A 21,662-nucleotide genomic window follows, 5' to 3' on the forward strand; every position below is an offset into this window, starting at 1 on the left:
ATTCCCCTGGAGACCGTGACGTCGATGCAGGAAGGGGAAACTGAGAAAGTTGTTAAGACGCGTAAAGTTCAGCTGGTGACTTTTTGTTATATTTTCTTCCTCTTAGGTGTTTAGTATGGTTGCTTCGTTGTGGATTGCTAACCGTTCACTTTGATCCTTCGTTATTTTTTTGAGGATGGGATCTTCAGCCAGCCAGTTGACGAAGGAGCTGCTTTCGGAGTACCAGGTATAAACAACGACACGATTCACTTGGCGAGCAGGAAATGATTGTGTTTATTAGAGCGTGGAGTTAAAAGAATTCAGGTAGATATCCGTCCACGGTAATATATGGGCAGCACCGATGGTGTCTTTTTCTTTACGGAGGAGCAGGCGCCAAAGCCGCATTCTGTGATGAAAGTTACGGGTGAACGAGTCCAGGCAGAAACTGACATCGGCTCTGCTTGCCATCGATTTCCCTGAATTAAGACTACTCATGGAAGCGCCGAACGTGCGATTACAATGTTATTGAAACCGGCGCTTCGAAGTAAATCATACATTGTTGGTAACAGCAGCTTGTATGTGCCTACAGATGCAGTGCGTGAAAGAAGCGCGATTTCGAGTTATTTACACTCCTGTGTTGACTTGTTCTCTTACCATTTTTTTTTCTAATCTTGAATCCAGTGACGATCTCACTCGACCTTTTTGCATTCATTTATGGCCTTTAAAAATACAGTATTTTTATGTAGGCAAGTACATATTTGATTAGTCTGTTTTTCATGTTTTTCTTCTAATTACTCACCCGTGCACCCATCGGTTCATTTTCGAACCCGCGAATCCGGTTCAACTATTTAGCGCTCTCTCCTTGGACGCAGAAGGTCGCTCAATAACGTGCAGCTTTATTCAAATTAATGTGAAAATGCTTTTGTAAAATGTGGAAATGGACTGAATGCTATGCTAATAATCGTACGTTTTGATATTTCACAGGAGCTGACATTTTTAACGAAGCAGGAGATTCTACTGTAAGTTAAGTTTTTTCAGTTTCTTTTTCAAAATAGTTTATAATTAAGCAATGAAAATGGATTTATATCCGAAGTAAATCTTGTCCATTTGTTTTTTTTATCAAGTCACCATGCATCTCGCAGTTTATTTGAAAAGATTTGAGTTTTTTTCCCCCCACAGTTAGTGTGCATTTTTATATTCATTATCCCATCCAGTTTGTAAGTAAGCTTGATTTCTGAGAATCTGACAGTTCCAAAAAATGAATAAATTGTGGACAAAATGCCAGTCCATCACAGGTCATTCACACTTGGACAGTTCAATGTCATTCAACAGCATGCCATTGTAGTGGTTTGGGTGGGTGTAGTGGGGGCCATGAAAAACTGAGCCCAGGGCAAATTTGCTGCCAAACACCTGCTGAATGAGTTGGACTGTTGAGTTTGTGTGTAATGCTATGACAATATTCAGAAAGCATGGTCTTCAGTGGAGAGGATGCATTCCAGATTTGCCCCCAGTTTTCCTACACAGAAGGCCAACCTGCTTTTTGTAAGTACGCAAAATTTAGTATTATAGTTTATATGTTTAATATAAAATCAGTGTTGTAATAAAAAAATGGTCAAAATGATTCAAAGCAGCATGTCTTAACCCAAGGTTTAGGTAGGTCTTTAAGGCAAACCCGTACTGGTTAGGCATCAAAGGCATTGGCGCCTGTGGCGTGAATGACTCCCATTTTGGCCTGTGAAGACAGAGCTGGGATCTTGAGAATTTAAAGAAAAAAAAAAAAACAAGCCAAAGGAATACCTGCGGTATGCAAGGGCTTGCCTTGGAACAGGCCCATGTTATACGTCACCTAGTAGGTTGGTTTCCTGCATGCTAAACATTATGGATGTTGGTCACCCAAAACTTAAAGGTATTCAACCGACAGGACTGAACCTAAACAGATGGACTCTCTTATTGTCAATAGGGAATTCATTTCAAACATGTCCTTGTCAGCAAACAGCAGTAGCACAACTTTCTGGCTACAGCCAAAAGAAAAGTACAGTCTAATGATGGCCGCAGAGCAAAAATCGAAAAATGGAAGAACAGGTGCTTTTCAGATAGCTGTGGGTTTTATATCATTTTCACTAATGCTGGATTGATTATTGGCTTCCAGTTTGATTAAGTATTATCGTATTGCTCCTAGCTGTATTAAGACAGTAATTGTCCAAAATAATTTCTTACTGAATCGTTTTACTTTAATTCTAGTATAGCTTGTGAACACAAGTGTGACAGATTATCTACGAAAGGCGCACAATTTAAAGTTTGTTTGTGGTCAGGTTTAATTGAGAATAGTCAACTGTAGCTTTGTAGTTACTGTGCATTCATGTCAACGTGCTGGCCTTTTTGTAAGATCTCAGAAGACAGAAACATTCCCAAATACATGATGTATTATATATGTGCTTACTGTAAATGTGTACAGACAAAAAGGGAAAGGTACTTGTGTACTAAACAGACGGTAGGGGGGAAACGTTATGCAACCTCCCCTCTTCAATTTGGTGCCACGACCTTTGTATCTCTAGTTTTCCATAAATATGTTATGAATTCATCAAAACAATTGTACGTATGTATTTCTATAATATTCAAATTTCTGTAAATTTTTATATGTATTTTTTTATCCCAATAAATATGGTATGAATTCGTCATACAGAATTCGTCATTCTGTTTTCCTTTGTCATGCCGTCCGTCTGTTTAGTGCACAAGTACCAACAGAAATGTGTGTGTGTGTGTGTGTGTATATATATATATATATATATATATATATATATATATATATAATATTATTGATTTTATTGTAATCATTGCGTACAAATAGATCAATTTTTACAAAAAAATAAGATTGGAAACAAATCAACCCTCACCCCTGAGAAAGAGAACATGGCCAATGGAGTAAAACTTAAAAATAGTAAAAATAAATAAATTGAAGAGTTTAATAGGCAGATAAAGATAAATAGAGAAGAAAAGAAATGGGAAGAGAATCTACTTCCTCAGTGCTTTAAGAGCTTATTCTAAAATATTATAGATTAGATCCTGCCAGGTTTTGAAAAAGTTCTGCACAGATCCTCTGAGAATTTGATTTTTTCCAATTTCAAATAATATAAAACATCAATTACCCACTGACTTAAAAGAGGAGAGTTAGGATTCTTCCAGTTTAGCAAAATAAGTCTGCGTGACAATAGTGTAGTGAAGGCAAGAAATGTATATTTTACCCTACGTAGATTTTCCCATGGCAGCTGAGGAGTGTGGCCATTCAGTAATTAGAAATGCCCTCTTTTCTCTTTCTCTGTCCTGTCAATCTGAGATCTCAAGACAATGTCTTTATTGTCCGCTTAAAACTGAAGAAGCATTGACTCAGAACACTCCCCAGAGCATCAAGCACTTTGAGCCTGTCCAAGTGGATCTCTTCCACCTCTGTGTCTTTGCCACAACTGAGCTTTTTTTAACCCCTATATTTACTGCAGCTACAGAAGTGGGCTCATCTCTGTTCTTGAATGCGTAATTAAAATTCAGCTAATTTGTAAATAGAATTAAGAAATGTGAAGAATTGCCTTCTCTGGCACAGGCATTTTGTCATAGATAGATAGGTGACATTTGTTCCCAAGGGGAAATTGAAATTTTACAAAAGCTCAAAAATATATAACATAAAAGCAAACAACCACAACACTCTAACAAAAAGACATATTAAAGGCTGGTTTGGATAACGGAAATCTGCTGCTGTCGATAATAGTCTTGTAAATGGGAGTAAGATGTCATCATATACATTTCTTGTACTATTTTTCTAGCGTAAATTCTAAATATTTCACGACACTGGCTTGTCCTTAATCAGACTTACTTGCACCCTGTTAGTTATTTTCTTACTGCATTTTGCATTTTCTCGTGTGAGTGCCTCGCATTACATGCTCACTCACAGTCACAGCTGTGCTATTGTTTTTTTTTTTTATTAAGATTCTCTCATTTTTCACATTTCATGATGAGATACTTGAAGAGGTGGCCACAGACTGTGATATGAGGACCACTGGCCTAAATTTGCCCATTCTTTCTATTTCTAGTATTCCTGTAAACCTGATTTCCAAAATGGGTGGTCTAGTCCAGTAAGTCCTCTGTAGAAGTCAAGTTTTCAAATTGCTGTTTTACTCTTTCAGTGCCCACTGTCGCTTCAAAGAGTTACTCCCTAAAGAAAGCAGAAATACAATGGACTACCGGGTCCCAATGGAGAAGATTTTGACAATGCCAGAGCTAAAGGTAAATCGGGCTTGTGTTAAGACGTTCTGTGACAATAGAAGGGCCAGGCTGTGTCACGTCTGCTAGGGTTGGGTTGGAAACTGCTGCCTGACTAGCATCCTGAACTATAGTTGGTCCCTGCCTCTTCACAAAATTTTCCCAGATAAAGTGGGTTTACAAAGAGAATGTTATATTTTTCTCAAAAAAAAAATACAAAAGTTATTTCCCAAAAATATAACATAGCTAACTTGGTTTTCATCCCATGTTATGTATGCCCTTTAGTCTTTCAGAATGCAAAAGAAAAATCATTAAAATCTAAGAAATGCATGAAAGACAGAAGCAAGTGAATTTTGTGAGCACTGGTCTCGGTTTCTTTGCAGTGTAGGGCCTTTTTATCTAAAAGAATATGTCATAACCTGCCTTATTAAGTTAGTCCGACTCAAACAGTAGTCTTTGGCATGTAATATTTCATCACTGACCATTTTTTTTTTCCCCCAACTCTCTGTCTAGTCCAATCCATTCCGCCAAAGGATCTGTTATGTATTCTCCACTTCAGAAGCTAAAGATGGCAGCTTGTCTTTTGAAGACTTCCTCGACTTTTTGAGTGTATTCAGTGACTCTGCCACCCCAGAAATTAAATCACATTATGCTTTCCGCATCTTTGGTATGGAATCTTTTACAGTCATTTAGAATTAATTTCCAACTCTTAATTAGAACGAAAATAAGAATTTTACCTTTTCTTACACCATAATATAAGGCAGCATGAAGCCACCTTGATTCAAATTCTGATCCAATCAGTGTTTGGTTAAACTGTACATATTCCTTCCATTCCATATCTTAGAGGGTTAAATCTTGGGTTGACAGACAGCTGTAAGTGAGCTGGCCAGGAGGGTCTTGTGACTTCCCCTTTCTTGCCTTGTGCCTGAAGCTGTGCCAGCTCTCTGCCAGCCTGAACTGCAGTACGCAGTTTCAAAATTTAGATAGATGGATGAATAAAGAAAAAGAATACCGACTCTTACCAAAAATTCAATTGAAGTGCTTTCGCTGTGTCATCATATATGACATTACTGATAATTATTTTTAATTAGCTATTCACTCCAAGATGCTTTACAGGTGGAGTACAACAAAACTTAATCTGCACTACCAGTTTATGTGACTCTAGACCTGAAAACATGCACTGGTCCATTCACCCCAATAGCTAGAACACAAAACTACCCACCAAATATTTATTTATGTAACAGGTATACTTCTGAAAGAAAACTGCTAAGAATGTTAATTAATTTTAAAATAATTTCTTGTTTGTTGCCCCCCCCCCCCCCCCCCCTTAAGATTTTGATGACGATGGAACATTGGATCGTAATGATCTAGTGAAATTGGTTAACTGTCTCACTGGAGATGCCCCAGAAACAAGACTCTCCCAAGAAGAAATGAACCAACTAATTGGAAATGTAAGAATGAAGGAAAAAATTATTAGATGTAAAACTTACATGATTAGTACAGTATACATATATGTTTTGCTTTCAGACTTTTTAAAAACAAGGCAGATCATGATTCCAAGAAAATGTTAACATTTCTGATTTCACTAGATATATATTACTATGTTTTGAGCATGTGTGACCGTAAAATTGTTTGTCTCTCTTAATTGCAACGAATCCCAGATCCTTGAAGAGTCTGATATTGACAAAGATGGGACGGTTAATCTTTCAGAGTTCCAGCATGTAATTTCAAGATCACCAGACTTTGTCAGGTACTTTATAAAACAACTTACATATTGCATTATTTAAATGCAGGTTGAACATTCCTGATCAAAAATGCCAGAAAACTGAAGTATTTTGGATTTTGGAATATTTGCACATATATAATAAGATATCTTGGGGATGGGACCAAAGTCTAAACATATACACATAGCACTGAAGGTAATGTTAAACATTTTTAATAATATTGTGCATGAAACACAGTTTGTACACAGTAGCATTAGCAGAAAATCAGTATTGCATGTTAAACAACAGCAAAAACAATCAAGTGAGGCTTTCTGTCTCCGTGTTTTTTGAAAGGCTCCTGTTCACAGAGAATAAATAGAAAACAGTGAGTAATGCGTGTAGGTCTGATGGTAACAATGGTTGATAACAAACAGGCACTAACGGACCGCTGGAGCCTTTGTTTTCTCTAACCTGCACTGCACACCACTTTTAAACTTTTCTGTTCATTCCCTGTCCTGCACCAGAGTTTGGAAGTGCTGTGTAGCTGTTACTACACCTTTCACCCACAGCTTCCAGTGGTCCCCTATCACAGCTTCCCATTTATGTGTTTGTGTGCCACTTAAAATTCAAAGGGGGACTGAAGAAATTGGTCATAAATAGTAAATACTAGCTCAATTTTAATTCAGTCTGCTCATCGGTTTAAAAAAAAAAAATCAGAGCCCTTCATGTGCTAGTGAGGTCAGGTATGGAATTTCCAATTTTTAGTATAATGTTGGTACTCAAAAAGTTTTGGAATTTCAGAATAGGAATACTTAACCTGTATTACTAATGCATTTAAACCAGGGGTGTCCAGCTCCAGTCCTGGTGGGCCACAGTGGCTGCAGGTTTTCATTCTAACCATCGTATTAATTAGTGAGCTGTTTTTGCTGCTGATTAACTTATTTTGCCTTAATTTTAATTGACGTGACTCAGACCCCTTAGTTGTTTCTTTTTCCTTAATGAGCAGCCAAACAATAATGAGACACAAAACAAGCTGCCACATGACCTGCTAACCTGAAAATAAAGAAAGGTTAAGGTCTCGGTCATGTTGGTCTGCTCAGGTCACCAAAACATTGTGACGGTGGTTTTAGAAAAAACAGAAAATCAACAGTCTACTGTGGCAGAATGAGAGCAGCAACAAGTCATGATATTTAATAATGGCTTTAATTAGCAGCAACAATTGGCTTCTCATTAAGAAACTGGTTGGAATGAAATTGGCTGGAGTTTGAAGTTCCAATTTAGCTGGTCATCTATCGGCTCGTTTCACATCTCATTTCTGTTTGGCAGTCATTTAATGAATCAATTCAAGGGGAGTGAATCCTTAAAAATAGGGCTATTAAAATGAAGGGGAAAGGAGTTAATTAGCAGTGCAAACTGCTCGTTGATTAGGAAAAGGGTTAGAATGAAAACCTGCAGCCACTACGGCCCACCAGGACCAGAGTTGGACACCCCTGATTTAAACAATGCCAGCATGGTGAACAATCTGAGTGATGTAATCTATGACTGTTTCAGCTGACTTTGTGTGTTTGGGACTCCTCAGATCATGTGTAGGCCATCGTGAGAGTTTAATCTGGAAAGGATTTTCATGGTCAATACATCAAAGTGCCAGATTATTTTGTCTGTATGGGGCTTAGCAAATGTTAGCTGTAATTACAAAACTACTAAGATAAATAAATAAGCAACATTAATAAAACCGATAATTGGCAAATGAGAGCCCCAGTGTTGAGGGCTGCTACCTCATAAGTCCAGAATACATGGGTTCAGATTCCTTGTCTGTGTAGGATTTCTTCATTCTCCCCCAATCTGTGGGGTTTTCTCGGAGTCCATCCACATTCCTAAATTATGCATGTTAGATTAACTGACTACTTTAAATTGGCTTTATGTATGTGGGTATATATTAGGGCTGTCAGAATGAACATCACTATTCGAAAACAATTCAAATCTATGTGAAAAAGTTATTTTTTGAAGGCATTTGATTGTAAAAAAAAAAAAATCCTTTAAAAAAATTTTTTTTTTTTTAAACCTCACTCCAATTTTGGCATCATGTTGCTCCAAAGACTATGCTGCAGTACTTCTGTATTTTTGCATGTGTTTTGCACATCATTCGCATGGCAAATGTTTTTATAAAATTTTTAACTGTTAGTTTGTATAGTCATATATAAAACATTTTTCAACTGCACTGCTCTGCTTTTTGGTTAACGGTTATATGAACAACAGATTTTAAACATGTCTCCAGTACCCTAAAAGTATTTTTCTGCTCCTGATCCTGTCCCATTTCACTCTTTAAGCTCAGCTTCCACATTTACTGTTGTTTTATATTAAAACTGTTAAGCCTCCATCGTAGCAAACAAAAACTGGTTTTCTTTCTAAGTAAATATAATAGGAAGTTACTGCTGTATTTCTGATATCTTTCATTAATATTATGGCTTTAAAACAGACACTTTAAAGAGCATTTTAATATCAGGAAAGCATACCTAGATACTTCAACCAACACACATCTTTTGGAGATTGCTGGCTTGAAATAATGTTCAAAAAACAAAAGCAAAATGAAAAATAAGTATTAAGGTGACATGTGTCATACTTTTGCTGTATCTGTAAAGGGGGAAAAGAATCCTAGTTAGTTTATTCCTGCATGTTACTCAATGACCACTAGAGTACTGCCCTACATATTTATCAAAGAAGGCCGCTCCATACACTTAATCTACTTTCCACAAGCTTTTTTTATTATAAATTATAACCTACACTTCTTGTGATTTGTTTTCAGATTTTGAAGTGTACTCTTTTTTTTTTTTTACTTAGTACCAGAAGTTTTAAGTTGCTGTAAATAAAGAACTTTGTTAATTCCCTATTCATTATATTTTGTATTTGCCAATCTTTACAATGCACAACTTAGTCTACTCAGTAACTTTTTTGGTGAAACATGAATAGACTTACTGTGCCTTGAGTTAGGCACTGACTTCACATGTTTTTCACCCAAAAACCAGAAAGGCACATAGCAGTGCGGAGAGCTGGTGGAAGGGGTAGAATGGAGAGACTAAAGTAACACACAGTTGTAATGTGTTTAGGTAATCGTGAGCGATTTTTGTATGTGCATTGCAGGCACGTGAAGTGTCCGGTGCCACTATCCTCTTTGATCATGTCACTTTCCATGCACAGGAAATCACGTTTTTGTGAATGAGCATTTGTGTACAAGTCATAAGCACTGCATGTTTAGCAGATGGATCGTGAGCAAAAAAAAAGCAAAAATATTAATAACAAAGCATACTATCACATGTTAAATACAAATGTATTAGCACTTGGCACTTTTAACACATGTTAATATTACAGAATTTACTTCTTATTTTTAATATGAGTATTTGAACCCTAATGTTTGCATAATTTGACAGCCCTAATATGTTTGTTAATATAGTGTGTGGTCTACTGCTGTCACCACGGCTGGCTCTTATTTGTGCCCACTGCACCAAGTTCCCTATGAACCTAAACTGGATATTCAGGTCGAAGAATAAATGCATATTATGCAAATGGTGTAATAGCAGTGGTGGTGTGCCATGGAGTAAATAACAGATCAAAATTTAAAGAAAATATTTTCATGTTTCATTGTTATACTAACCACTGAAAATGTGGGTTATTAAAGCATGGACTCCTTTTTTCCAGCTCTTTCAAGATTGTTTTGTGAGAGACATCCATCAATATCTGCTCCAGTCTGTTTGATCTGAGGCATAGGGTTGAGACCATTGTGTTCCTCCAGCATCTGACATCGAACATTACAGCAACTAATTCTCCAGCTCTCTTTTTAAAGTAATTTTGCCTATGTATTTACTTGGAAAATTATTATTCATAAATTTTAGAAAAATGAAATGTATACATTTTATAATGAAAAATAAGACTGTCACTGTGCAATAAACAATATTTAAAGTAATCTGTTTCATTTTATAAGACTCAAACATAGGAAAAAAAAATTTATATAATCCTATGTGAAGCTGACAAAATTTCAGAATAGTTTTACAGAATAATATTGTGTAGATAATTACTTTTTTTACAGAGAAATTGTATCTTGAATTTATATTCAGTGAGACTTGCAATACAACAAAAATGTCTGAATACATGGTGTGAAAAGCACAGTTTACTAATGATGTTCTTCTACTCTGCTGCTGCTGTCAAGTCCCATTTTCATCTTTAGCGTGTGATTCATTTGCTGGTTATACATTAATTACCTTTCCTTGGTTCCTCAGTAAACATTTTGATTTCCATTTCTTTTTGTCTTTGTTTTACTGTACTGAATTTAAAAAAAAATTGGACATTATGTACCTTTGCACTGTGCAATTTCTTTTTAATGTCTTAATTGCAGTTTGTGATGATATTGTATTCAATAAAAGCTGATCACTTGAATGAGAACTAATACTACGAAAGTCATGTTTTTCTATTACGGATTAAAAATAAGAAATGTTTTCCTCTATATTTATTAAAGAACTCCAGTAATTGAAGAGTAATTTCTTTTTTTCCCCAACAGTTCAGTCTATTTGTACATAATGATCATTTCTAAAGACAAGCTTAGAGCACAAAAAAAGAACATGTCCACACATACTTATGTAAATATAATTAATTCATTTTCCATGGCAGGTTGTTCTAGTAATTCAGGAATGGGGGCTCAAGTCTGTACCTACAGGTCTGTTCCTGCAGCTTTGGGCTAACAAGGCAAGAATTAACTGATTGGGGCATCGGCACTCGCATACTCAAACAGGGTAAATATGGAGTCATCAATCAATCAAACCTGCACATGAAATGTTAGAGGAAAGGAGGGCACAGTGAGAGAAGCTGTGAAGCACCATGCAGGCAGTAATTAAGCCAGAAATTGAACTTGGGACTCTGAAGCTGCGAAACAGCAGTGCAAACACACAACCTACTTGAAGTGTAAGCAAAAAATACAAAACTTTCCTAATTCAAAGTATGTAAATTAAGGGTATTAAACCAAGTGAGACCACTTGACAATAAAGGAAGTCATGATAAATTCTAGTGTGCACAGATAGCAGACCTCAAAGGACAAGAGGGCCTTTAAGAATATGTGGAGTTCATGCCTGGCCAATTGCTGACCTAGTATCTTTAAGGACATTAAGTACAACATACTGCTATACATGATTTTTTGGAGTTCATACCCTTGCCTAACTCGTACATCATCCGTCGGACTTCATGTTTAGCATCAACCAAATCTATAGTAGGTAACACTTTGGTAATAACAAAAGTCAGCTGTATTTTATGTGTTAAATAAAGTTGCACAGTGTTTGCTATCAACAGGACTGAAACTGTTTTTATAGTTTGTGACAAGGTGTAATAGAGATTGAACTCTAGTCAGCAGATAATCACATCTTGCTGATGTCAATAGTTTGCTGGGAAAAAGATTTCCAGGCGCTGCTTTTCATTCCTGGTATTTAAAGTAAAAAGTTTATTTCTTAGGGGGATCTCTCTTTGAGACCTGTGCAAATGTATTCCAAGCACCACATACAACGTGTTGAACGTAAAACTGTTGTTTAGCAAAATACTCCACACGCTTTGGTTGGTCGACACTTTGAATGCTGTCATGTCCCAGCTGGCCATATTTACCTAAAAGCAAAATATTCATGAAAAACTCAGTCAAATAGGATAGTAACGAAAAAGAAAACCATGCATCCAACACTAGCCACTTTGTCTTCTTGAAGTAATGAAGTTAAGTAATGAAGCAACATAACTTACCCCAGCCCCATGTGTACAGGTCACCGTCACCTGCAAGTTCAGAAAGAAAAATTAGTAATGCATTATTTTTTAAATAATGGGAAAATACATATTTTTTTTAAAAATGCTAAATAAGTTGCAAGGGTAAGAGTGCTTTTTTAAAGACTATACACTTTAAAACAAATATTCAAAGAGATGGTGGGAAAGTTACATCAGACACTACAAATATTATTAAAAGTTTTCAGTATTTTAAACAGTATTTATGCAAATGAAAAGTTGTGTAAGTCTATAATGGATATATTTTTACTTTACCATTGTAGTGTTCAGCTCCAGTACTCAAGTGTCAAATTGTTTTCATTCCAATGTAAGCACTTGATTAACTATTTATTGAAATACTTTCTCAATTTGAAATTTTAGTACATTTTACTATTATTATTTCAAGACTTTAATAACTTCCCAAAGAAGAAAGCCTCCTGCATCTAACAAACTTTGTCTGAAATTCAAGACCACCTGAAATAAGAATTTAGTGAGTTGCAAACTTGCTAACATGATCAGAGTCTTCTTGAGGTGTCACTTTATATACTGTATGCATAGTGTTTGTATAATTATTTTCTTTCACTAAGCTGTCCACTTACTGTAATTTATAATAAAAAAGCTAGACTTTTTTTTCTTCTTGTATTTCCTTATTCAATGAGCATGACACAAGATATTCTATTTTCCACTTTTAAATGAAGCAGCAAGTCTCTCGCTCATCTTCTTAACAAATAACATTCAGTGGATTTAATTCCTAAGTCACCAAGTAATTTAATTTAATGAGACTACACAATTTGTTTTTTCTGTCCGCCTGGCCATTGGACCTTACTTTATTCTTTGTTACTTAGTATTGCCTAATCTTATTTTTTATATTTTTCTTTCTTCATCTTGTACTGCACTTTGAGCTGCATCATTTGTATGAAAACGTACTATAGAAATAAAAGTTGTTATCTGTAAAACACACAACACACATAGACTTTGAAATTTTAGGACTGTAGAGGGTCTGGGTACTTTAGGTTGGTAAGAGCATTTATAGCAGTCATATTTTGAAACCACTTAAAAAGAAAAAGTTAAGAGCATTTCAGTAGAATAAAAAAGTCTTACAGGTGACAGCAGCTGTGTGCCTGGATCCGCAGCTCATCTTAATAAATTCAATGCCCCCAGGCACATCCAAGAGCGCAGGAAAAGCCTGAATGGAAATGAATATTGCTAAACTATCTTCTTCATGCATATTTCCCTCTGTCCTCTCAATATCTGTCATGTCAGCCTCTCCTTCTGATAAGAAATGTAAAAGAAAACAATAGGAAAAGGCAGGAGGAAAAAATGAGAAGAAACATGTACAAACACAAACATCTTAACACAGACACGGCCTCAACAAATGCACTGGGCAGATTCTGTGCTCTGTGGATATCTGCTAAAAGCAAAAGTTGAAGAAGTTGATTTTTTTCTTAGTTTTACAAATGATAATTATGTGGTTGCATAATGCAGTACAGTGATCCCTCACTATATCGCACTTCGACTTTCGCGGCTTCACTCCATCGCGGATTTTAAATGTAAGCATATCTAAATATATATCATGGATTTTTTGCTGGTTCATGGATTTCTGCGGACAATGGGTCTTTTAATTTATGGTACATGCTTCCTCAGTTGGTTTACCCAGTTGATTTCATACAAGGAACGCTACTGGCAGATGGCTGAGAAGCTACCCAACCAGAGCACGTATTACGTATTAAATAAAACTCCTCAATGATATACTATATGCATCCCACGCGGTGCTTCGCATACTTGAAAGCCCGAACAGCACGTATTGATTTTTGATTATTTGTTTTTCTCTGTCTCTCTCAGTCTCTCTGACATTCTCTGCTCCTGACGGAGGGGGTGTGAGCAGAGGGGCTGTTCACACACTGGCCTAGTGGATATGGACGCTCCTCTAAAAAATGCTGAAAGACAACCTTCATATTGCTCCCTTTCTTGCAGCTGCTTTGTCCGGTGGTGCTTCGCATACTTAAAAGCCCGAAGAGCCCTATTGATTTTTGATTGTTTGCTTCTCTCTCTCTCTCTGACATTCTCTGCTCCTGATGCGCACTCCTTTGAAGAGGAAGATATGTTTGCATTGTTTTAATTGTGAGACGGAACTGTCATCTCTGTCTTGTCATGGAGCACAGTTTAAATATTTGACTAAAGGGTGTTATTTCATGTCTAGAGGGTTCTAGTAATGTTAAAAAACGTATTTAGAAGGCTGTAAACAGGATTTCTATGCTCTAACTGTAAAAATATTTGATTTATAAATAAAGAATCCTACTTCGCGGAAATTCATTTATCGCGGTAGAGTCTGGAACGGATTAACCGTGATAAACGAGGGTTTACTGTATATGTTTAAAACTATGATGATAATTAATAGGATGAATTCCAGCTCTTGCTTCAAAATGTGGTTTTCCAGCTAAAACATGGAGCATAGATGAAAGTTGGTCAAGGGCAAATTTCATACAGACATAAGATTTTCTTTCCTTCAATCCCACTATTAAGGACCACGTATAGTATATTGTGCAAAGAATATGTTACGAAGTAGTATGGTAGACAGTAGTACATTGGGAACCTTCAGATTTTAAGTTGATGACATTCTGCAAAGGTTGGGTGAATAGGAATTGACAAGCTATGTTGTGCTGAATGGCCTGCATTTGTCACAATTATTGTAAAATTCTTTAGGGTTAAAGACATTTAATTTTGCTAGTGATTCGTCTTTTAGCAGAGATTTGTTCTGAGTCTGTTACTACAATATATGTTGGAGTAAATCAGGTAGAGACCACTAATGTTAAAGCAGACCTGCCATTTATGTTCCTGTATCGAGGTGATCTTTCCTGAAAAGTGAAACATGATTGAATGAGGAAATTCTGAGATGGAAAGCTGGTATGAAATCTAAAGGAATTAATTTTAGTGCAGGAAAGATAAAGCTGATAACAGTAGATGTGGAAGAGAGGGTACATGTTTGTGCAGTGAGTTCAGTAAAGGTTTTGAGAGAAACTCTTTTCAATCCATGGGCTGCTGGAAGTGTTTTCCATTGCAACAATCACTAAAAGAGTGCTGGAGGGGTGTTGGGTACTGAGGTATAACAAGTGTGAGTTTATATTTTGTGAGTGGTGCGGTTTTTGAAAAGGCAAAGTTACATGTTGAATGCAGATGGATGTGAATTATGGATGGATAAATTTATGTTAATCAAAAAGCCACAACTTATGTCCTGTAATGAGAACCTGCCACCAGAAATAAGAATTAAATGCATTGAATAAAACGTCAACTTAATTTTATAATTATGCAGTGGACTTTTAGTGCTATATATCCAGGTAAGTATCAGAATAGTATATAGGACTGTTGCTTCACATTTCACGGACAGGAGTTCAGGATCCAGGCCAAAAACACTGCCTGTTTGGAATATGCATGTGCTCCCTGCATTTGAGTTTGTTTTCATCACGGATTTTCACCTACACTCCAAAACTTGGTATAAATGAGCGTGACTATGTTGATGAGTAAATGTTCCTCACAATACACTGAGATCTCATCTTAAGTTAAATCCTGCCTGTCCCCACTATAGTAAGCATCATCTAAATATAATTTAAAAGTACAGAGCTCTATTACAGTTGTCACCATTTTTTTTAATTGGAACATGGGCAGCTTAAGTGAATCAGACTTGGGAGAATGACTTGGTATCTGTTGTGGCAAAGGCGCTATATAGCGTCGACCCAACACAGACTGACAGCAGAGGCACTTATAAAAATAAACAAAGAGGTTTTTAATTTTTCTTCAGCCATGGGGCATGTCTTCCCCGTGACCCACAGGCCCAACACAGTCCCAAAACACCACCAAAGAAAACACCAAAAACACCCAAAAAGCACTCCTCTTCCTTCACTCCTCTCAGGCAGCTTTGTCCTCCTCCTCCCGACACTGGCGCCCGGAGTGGTGATTGTCGGCTCCTTTTATAGCCCACCCGGAAGTGGTGCAAGTGCTCGTTAACCTACTTCCGGCTGCACCTCCGGGTGTGGCTGTGTTCCTACCCAGACGGGCTTGTTAGGCTGTGCAGCTCCCCCTGGCGCTGGCCACGGAGCCCAACAGAAATGAACTCCGGTGTTCCAAATTATTGGCCCCGATGCAACCCAGGGGGACTGCCAACAAGTGTTCCGGGGGACGTAGTGTACATCCCATGACTGCTCCCCTGGATCCAGTGTCAAAGGGGTGTCCCGACCATCTGCCACACTGTATTGTTTAAAATCCAAACCCATTTGCACTATTTAATGAAAAAGGTACAGTTAGGTACATAAGTATTTAGACATTGATGCAATTTTTATAATTTTCTCTCTGTATACCACCACACTGGATTTGAAATTAAGTAATCAAGATGTGACAGAAGTATAGACTTTCATGTTTAATTTACGGAGTGTAACAAAGGTATTGCATTAAGCTTTCAGAAATTTGAGCCATTTTTCACAGAGTCCCTCCATTTTCAGAGGCTCAAAAGTAATTGGACACGTGACTGACAAACAGTTTCATGGCCAGGTGTGGCCCGTTCCCGCATTATTCTATGACAAACTAAGTAGATAAAAGGTTTGAAATTGATATTTTATGTATAGAGTTAAAAATTTATATTATATTACTTGGTCCAAGCACTTTTGAGCCTTTGAAAATAGAAAGTCTATACTTCTACTTTTGTCACATCTTGATTGCTTAATTTCAAATCCACTGTGGTAGTATACAGAAAGAAACTTACAAAAATTGTATCAATGTCCAAATACTTATGGTCCTAACTGTACTTTCAAAAAATACTTGGATGGATGGATTCTCACAGTAAACAATGAGGTAGTCCTGAAATGTTTCTCACAGTTTTAAAGCTTCACATAAATAGGATGAGTAATTAGTACTCTAAAATCATTATTTTCATCCGTCTATAAAGCAACACTAGATGGGGCTCCAGGCCTTCCTAGATCACATTCACACAGGAATGAATGTAATGAATTATCTATATACATATAATTCACTAAGCCGACAGAACAAGCAAGACAACCATGGGATACGCACGGCACAGCCGACAGAACAAGCAAGACAACCATGGGATACGCACAGCATAGCCACGCCTGCCAACTCACAGAGACACGGCCACCAATGCTAAGACCATGGGATACGATGACAACTCACAGAGCCCCGCCCACCAACAATTCACTAAGCAGCCGACCATGGCACACGCCCGACAACAATTCGAGCGAGAGCGAAAGCATTTGCCAAGAATGTTTTCATTAATCAAGAACGAAAGTCAGAGGTTCAAAGATGGTCACATACTGTCGTAGTTCCGACCATAAACGATGCCGACAGGCGATCCGGCGGTGTCATTCCCAAGACCCGCCGGGCGGCCAACCGGGTAACCAAAGTCTTTGGGTTCCGGTGGGGAGTAAGGTTGCAAAGCAGAAACTTAAAGGAATTGACGGAAGGGCACCACCAGGTGTGGAGCCTTTCGCTTAATATGACTCAACACGGGAAACCTCACCCTGCCCGGACACGGAGAGGATTGACAGATTGATAGCTCTTTCTCGATTCTGTGGGTGGTGGTGCATGGTCGTTCTTAGTTGGTGGAGCGATTTGTCTGGTTAATTCAGAAAACGAACGAGACTCCCGCCTGCTAAATAGTTACGCGACCCAAGAGCGGTCAGCGTCCAACTTCTTAGAGGGACAAGTGGCTTTCAGCCACGTGAGATTGAGCATTATCAGGTCTGTGATGCCCTTGGATGTCCGGTACTGCACGCACGCTACACTGAATCGATCAACGTGTGTCTACCCGGTGCCGAGAGACGTGGGTAAGCCGTTGAACCCCATTCATGCTGGAGACCGGGGCTTGCAATTGTTCCCCACGAACAAGGAATTCCCAGTAAGTGCGGGTCATACGCTCGCACTGATTACATCCCTGCCCTTTGTACACACACCCCCCCCCCACAAACCCCCCCCCCCCACCTCGCTACTACCATGGTCAGGTGACTTGGTGGATTATATATAGAAAAGCAGCCGGAACCGCAAAGAACAATGAATAGACAACGTGGCTCAGTGGTGCATGTGGACTGTAGCAGAGACAAAAGCAACTGAGGTGGTGTTTGGAAAATGAACAGTCAACGTGACTCACAGGTGCATGTGGACTGTACACAGACGAAAGTGACTCAGGTGAGGAGTTGGGGGCGGGCACATGAGCAGGCAGTGCGTACTGAACGATGATTGTATGTTGGTTCGTAGCGTGCATTGTTGCAATGTTATTTTTCTTGGTGGTTTATTAAATTACGGATTTTTCAAATGTTCATTTGTTTCCCTGTGCTTAAAAATCATTAAAAAAGCGGCATGATTATGCGGCGTATGCTACACCGCAGGTTGGCTAGTTATTATTATTATTACTTCAATATTTGTTAACTGAAGGAGATGGAAAATATAGCTTAAGTTTTCTTTTTAGGAATTCTTTAATTCCAAATTTCATAATTAAAAATATGGAAAAGAGCAGACTTTACCTGAGTCTCTCTGATTATCACGTATCTGCAGGCATCTGGAAGGAAGTCCTAACTGACCAGACTCATTCCATCCCCAGATGTATATATCTCCTCCATCTAGTGAAGACAAAAAGAATGAAAAGCTCTGTAACAACAACCAAAACAGCATATTAAGAAAATCTGTGAAAAGGTGATTAAAATTGGCCCCCTATGACTTCTAGTGTATGTGTGCACACCCTGCGGTGGATTTAGCATGTTACATAAAGAATTAATATTCCAAATCTATTTAAATGTTGAAGCTCTTATACTTATCAAAACTTTAATGAAACATGGATATAGAAGATTTGTGAAACACTAAGCATAAACAAGAAAGAAACAGGCAATAAAAACAGTAGGACGATTCTGTCCTAAAGCCTTCCTTACCACTTATACATACAGAATGCCAACTTCCTGCAGATACATCTGCCATTTTCAGGCCATGCAGAGCCTCAACAGCTAAAGGATCCAATTGGCTCTCCAGAGTGCCATGTCCTAGTTGTCCATGACTGAACAATAAGAAAAAAATGCAGCAGTTGAAAATATAAAAGCAGATCCATACAGCATTTCTATATGAAAAAAATGTCAAATTTCAGCAACAAACACATCATAATATCACAAGTACATTTCTTTAAATTCTTCCATACTATATATCTATATACTATATATAAAGCTACATGACCCTGATTGTCTCATGTACTAACAAGAAATTCTTGGTTATTTGAAGGTAACTTTAAGTAAAGGTTACGTGAAAACAGCTTTCACTAATGGATCGATCTCATGGTCCTTAGTCTAACAAAAATCCAGACTCTAAGAAAAATTAATCATGAAACAAACAGACAAACTATGACAATGTTGCACGTTTAATATTTAGATTGGGTAATCTTAGTGTCAGTCTAAGGCAGCTGCAGAACAGCGCAGATGGCAGCATGTTCAACTACAGCATCATGATTACTCATATCCTTCTCGCAGTTTTCTTTTTTAGGTTATTAAATTAATTTTTATGTTCTTATTTATGTTTTGTAAAATACTGTATATATATGCAGTAAAAATAATTAGCATTAATTGATTTAAGGATTTCAAAAATAAAAAAAATATTTTTGATAGAAATATATTGTTTCACTGTTCTGGCACAGTGGTAGCGCTGCTGCCTCGCAGTTAGGAAACCTGGGTTCGCTTCCCGGGTCCTCCCTGCGTGGAGTTTGCATGTTCTCCCCATGTCTGCGTGGGTTTCCTCCGGGCGCTCCGGTTTCCTCCCACAGTCCAAAGACATGCAGGTTAGGTGGATTGGCGATTCTAAATTGGCCCCAGTGTGTGCTTGGTGTGTGGGTGTGTTTGTGTGTGTTCTGTGGTGGGTTGGCACCCTGCCTGGGATTGGTTCGTGCCCTGTGTTGGCTGGGATTGGCTCCAGCAGACCCCCCATGACCCTGTGTTCGGATTCAGTGGGTTGGAAAATGGATGGATGGATGTTCTGAAAATCTAAGATATTCAAACAATTTAGTGTTATGTCTGTTTCTTATGCATTGATAATTGCATTATTTTCAATTTAGTTGTCTGAAAGTATAACAATATTTTTAAACTTTCTTTGAATTTTCACTTGCTGTCTTCTATATTTTAAACTGATGACATTAAAAGTATCTGACACTGTAACCATCTCGGTCTCTTCTGCAATGTTCTTACTGAGTTCACAATGTCTGAGCAAGAAGGCATGTCTGACTTGCACAACTATTTAGTTGGAGTGTAAAACTCACTCCTGCTCATTGGCATGTCATTAGTGTTCTATACATTTCTGTGTTCCTATATAGCATATGTAACTATGTTATCTATTTCACAAAAAGGGTGGAAGAATACAACTCTAATTACTATTATTCAATTCAGTTTATTTTTTATGTAATGCTCTTCATTGAGTACAAGTTCAGAGTACTGTATCAAGTTCAGAGGTAAATGTCCGTTATCCCTTTACAAATGACTAATTACATGATGCATACATATAAAGATACAGATTTGTTTAAACAGAAGTAAAACAAATCAGTTTCAAGCTGACTAACGTAAATGGAACCCAACAATATGTCTATTAACACGGTCACTAAACAATGGATAAACTATTGCAAAATAATACATACTGTTACACTCAGGACATATACTTGCAAAGGATCTGGTTCCTGAACTCTTAAAACATTTCAGCCGTAATCCTTTTTGCTGTCATTTGAAGACATCAGAGTATATGAATATTTTCCTTAATACTGCAATTTCATATTGTATATTTTACCAATCTACACCTACTTATAGTTAGTCACTTTGCTGTTTAAATCCTTTTCACTTTTTAGAATGAAAGTGATTTAATTGTCATTTGTTGACCTTTACCATTTTACAAAACAAGCACTGACATATGATGGACACTCTGGGTATAATAAATCTTCAGAGGATTAACAGAAAATTAAAGGTCACTTCCCTTGGTCACTCAATTTGACTTGAATACAAACTACTGTCTATAATGCAAATTTACTGTAAATGTGCCAGCACAACATGCATGTCTGTTAGTGTAGATACGCAAGAAATTCCACTGTCAAGTGAAACTTCTGCCTTTTTTCAAACGTACCAAGGCTTCTATATGAATAAAACAGCACTAAACGAAAAGAATATAGTTGTTTTGTTACCAAATTCTAATTTCCTAGATTAACTTTGGTTTAAATAAACTTTCTAGTCTGTCAAGTATACCTAACTGCACTGGCGTACCAGCGATGGACACTATAAAACAGAAATGTTAGTATACCTGTACTTTTTGTGGCCAATTCTTTTTAGTTATTGCATTTATTGTCCTCTTAGTTCTTTATCTTTTTACATGAGCACTTTTACAGTAGCTGTTGATAACAACCATCTTCCCGTTTTCTTTTCCTAGCCCGACTCGTAGGGTTCCCAATACCAACTTGGCAATTATGTACAAATTCTGACTACTGATATACTGTAAATGTGCTGCCAATGCATCACAACACATGTTTAATTACATGTGTAAATCTATACTCACACTGGGCAAATTACTTTAGCAAAGTAACTGAACATCTTAGTTTGAGTATAGCATGTTTGCTGGTTGCCGCTTCTGCCTCACAGATCCAGTACCTGGCTCTGAAACCCACTCCAGGATGTTGTCTGATGTTCTTTACTTGTTTGCATGAGCTTTCCAGTATGGACTCCAGTTTTTCTCACTTATTCCCAAAGAGAAGTAGATCAGGTCAACTAGCATACACTGGCCCGAGTGTACGATGTATGTGTATGATGAACTGGTACTTAGGCCAGGGTTATTTTCTTCCTCTACTTCTATGACCTTGAATTGAATGAAATAGATTTAAGAATATATTGATCACATTTCGAATTATGGGAGAAAATCAGAAATCCTGAAAGAACTGATAAA

At 37.4% G+C, this 21,662-nt stretch overlaps 2 protein-coding genes across 3 annotated transcripts in view; one reads left to right on the forward strand and one right to left on the reverse strand.

The window, feature by feature from the left end:
* LOC114668061 (calcium and integrin-binding protein 1-like) lies at positions 1-10,367 on the forward strand. The gene is made up of 7 exons (XM_028823676.2): positions 1-226; positions 964-998; positions 4,155-4,254; positions 4,744-4,897; positions 5,563-5,681; positions 5,892-5,980; positions 9,627-10,367. Exons 1-7 carry the CDS (start codon positions 176-178, stop codon positions 9,646-9,648), a joined length of 570 nt encoding a protein of 189 aa, XP_028679509.1. The 5' UTR covers positions 1-175; the 3' UTR covers positions 9,649-10,367.
* The window catches only part of LOC114668059 (RCC1 domain-containing protein 1-like), a 19,364-nt gene continuing 7,719 nt past the window's right edge, over positions 10,018-21,662 (reverse strand). Inside the window, exons 4-8 of one of the 2 annotated variants that reach the window (XM_051920850.1) lie at positions 18,641-18,762; positions 18,239-18,334; positions 12,816-12,983; positions 11,700-11,729; positions 10,018-11,570 (exon numbers count right to left, since the gene is read on the reverse strand). In XM_051920850.1, the coding sequence (XP_051776810.1) occupies positions 11,413-11,570; positions 11,700-11,729; positions 12,816-12,983; positions 18,239-18,334; positions 18,641-18,762 (574 nt within the window). In that variant the 3' untranslated portion in view covers positions 10,018-11,412. Of the gene's footprint in view, positions 11,571-11,699; positions 11,730-12,815; positions 12,987-18,238; positions 18,335-18,640; positions 18,763-21,662 lie in introns of both variants that reach the window. The other variant, XM_051920849.1, reaches the window with a different exon arrangement.

The sequence above is a fragment of the Erpetoichthys calabaricus genome, chromosome 17, assembly GCF_900747795.2.
Source record: "Erpetoichthys calabaricus chromosome 17, fErpCal1.3, whole genome shotgun sequence".
NCBI lineage: Eukaryota > Metazoa > Chordata > Cladistia > Polypteriformes > Polypteridae > Erpetoichthys > Erpetoichthys calabaricus.

What these genes read in the sequence shown, in the direction of transcription:
- LOC114668061 (XM_028823676.2), top strand. Translation starts at nt 176, where the DNA reads ATGGGATCTTCAGCCAGCCAGTTGACGAAGGAGCTGCTTTCGGAGTAC. An exon ending in TTATGCTTTCCGCATCTTTG is followed by an intron (nt 4,898 to 5,562) that starts GTATGGAATCTT and finishes CCCCCCCTTAAG; the next exon opens with ATTTTGATGACGATGGAACA. An exon ending in AGATCACCAGACTTTGTCAG is followed by an intron (nt 5,981 to 9,626) that starts GTACTTTATAAA and finishes CCTTTTTTCCAG; the next exon opens with CTCTTTCAAGATTGTTTTGT.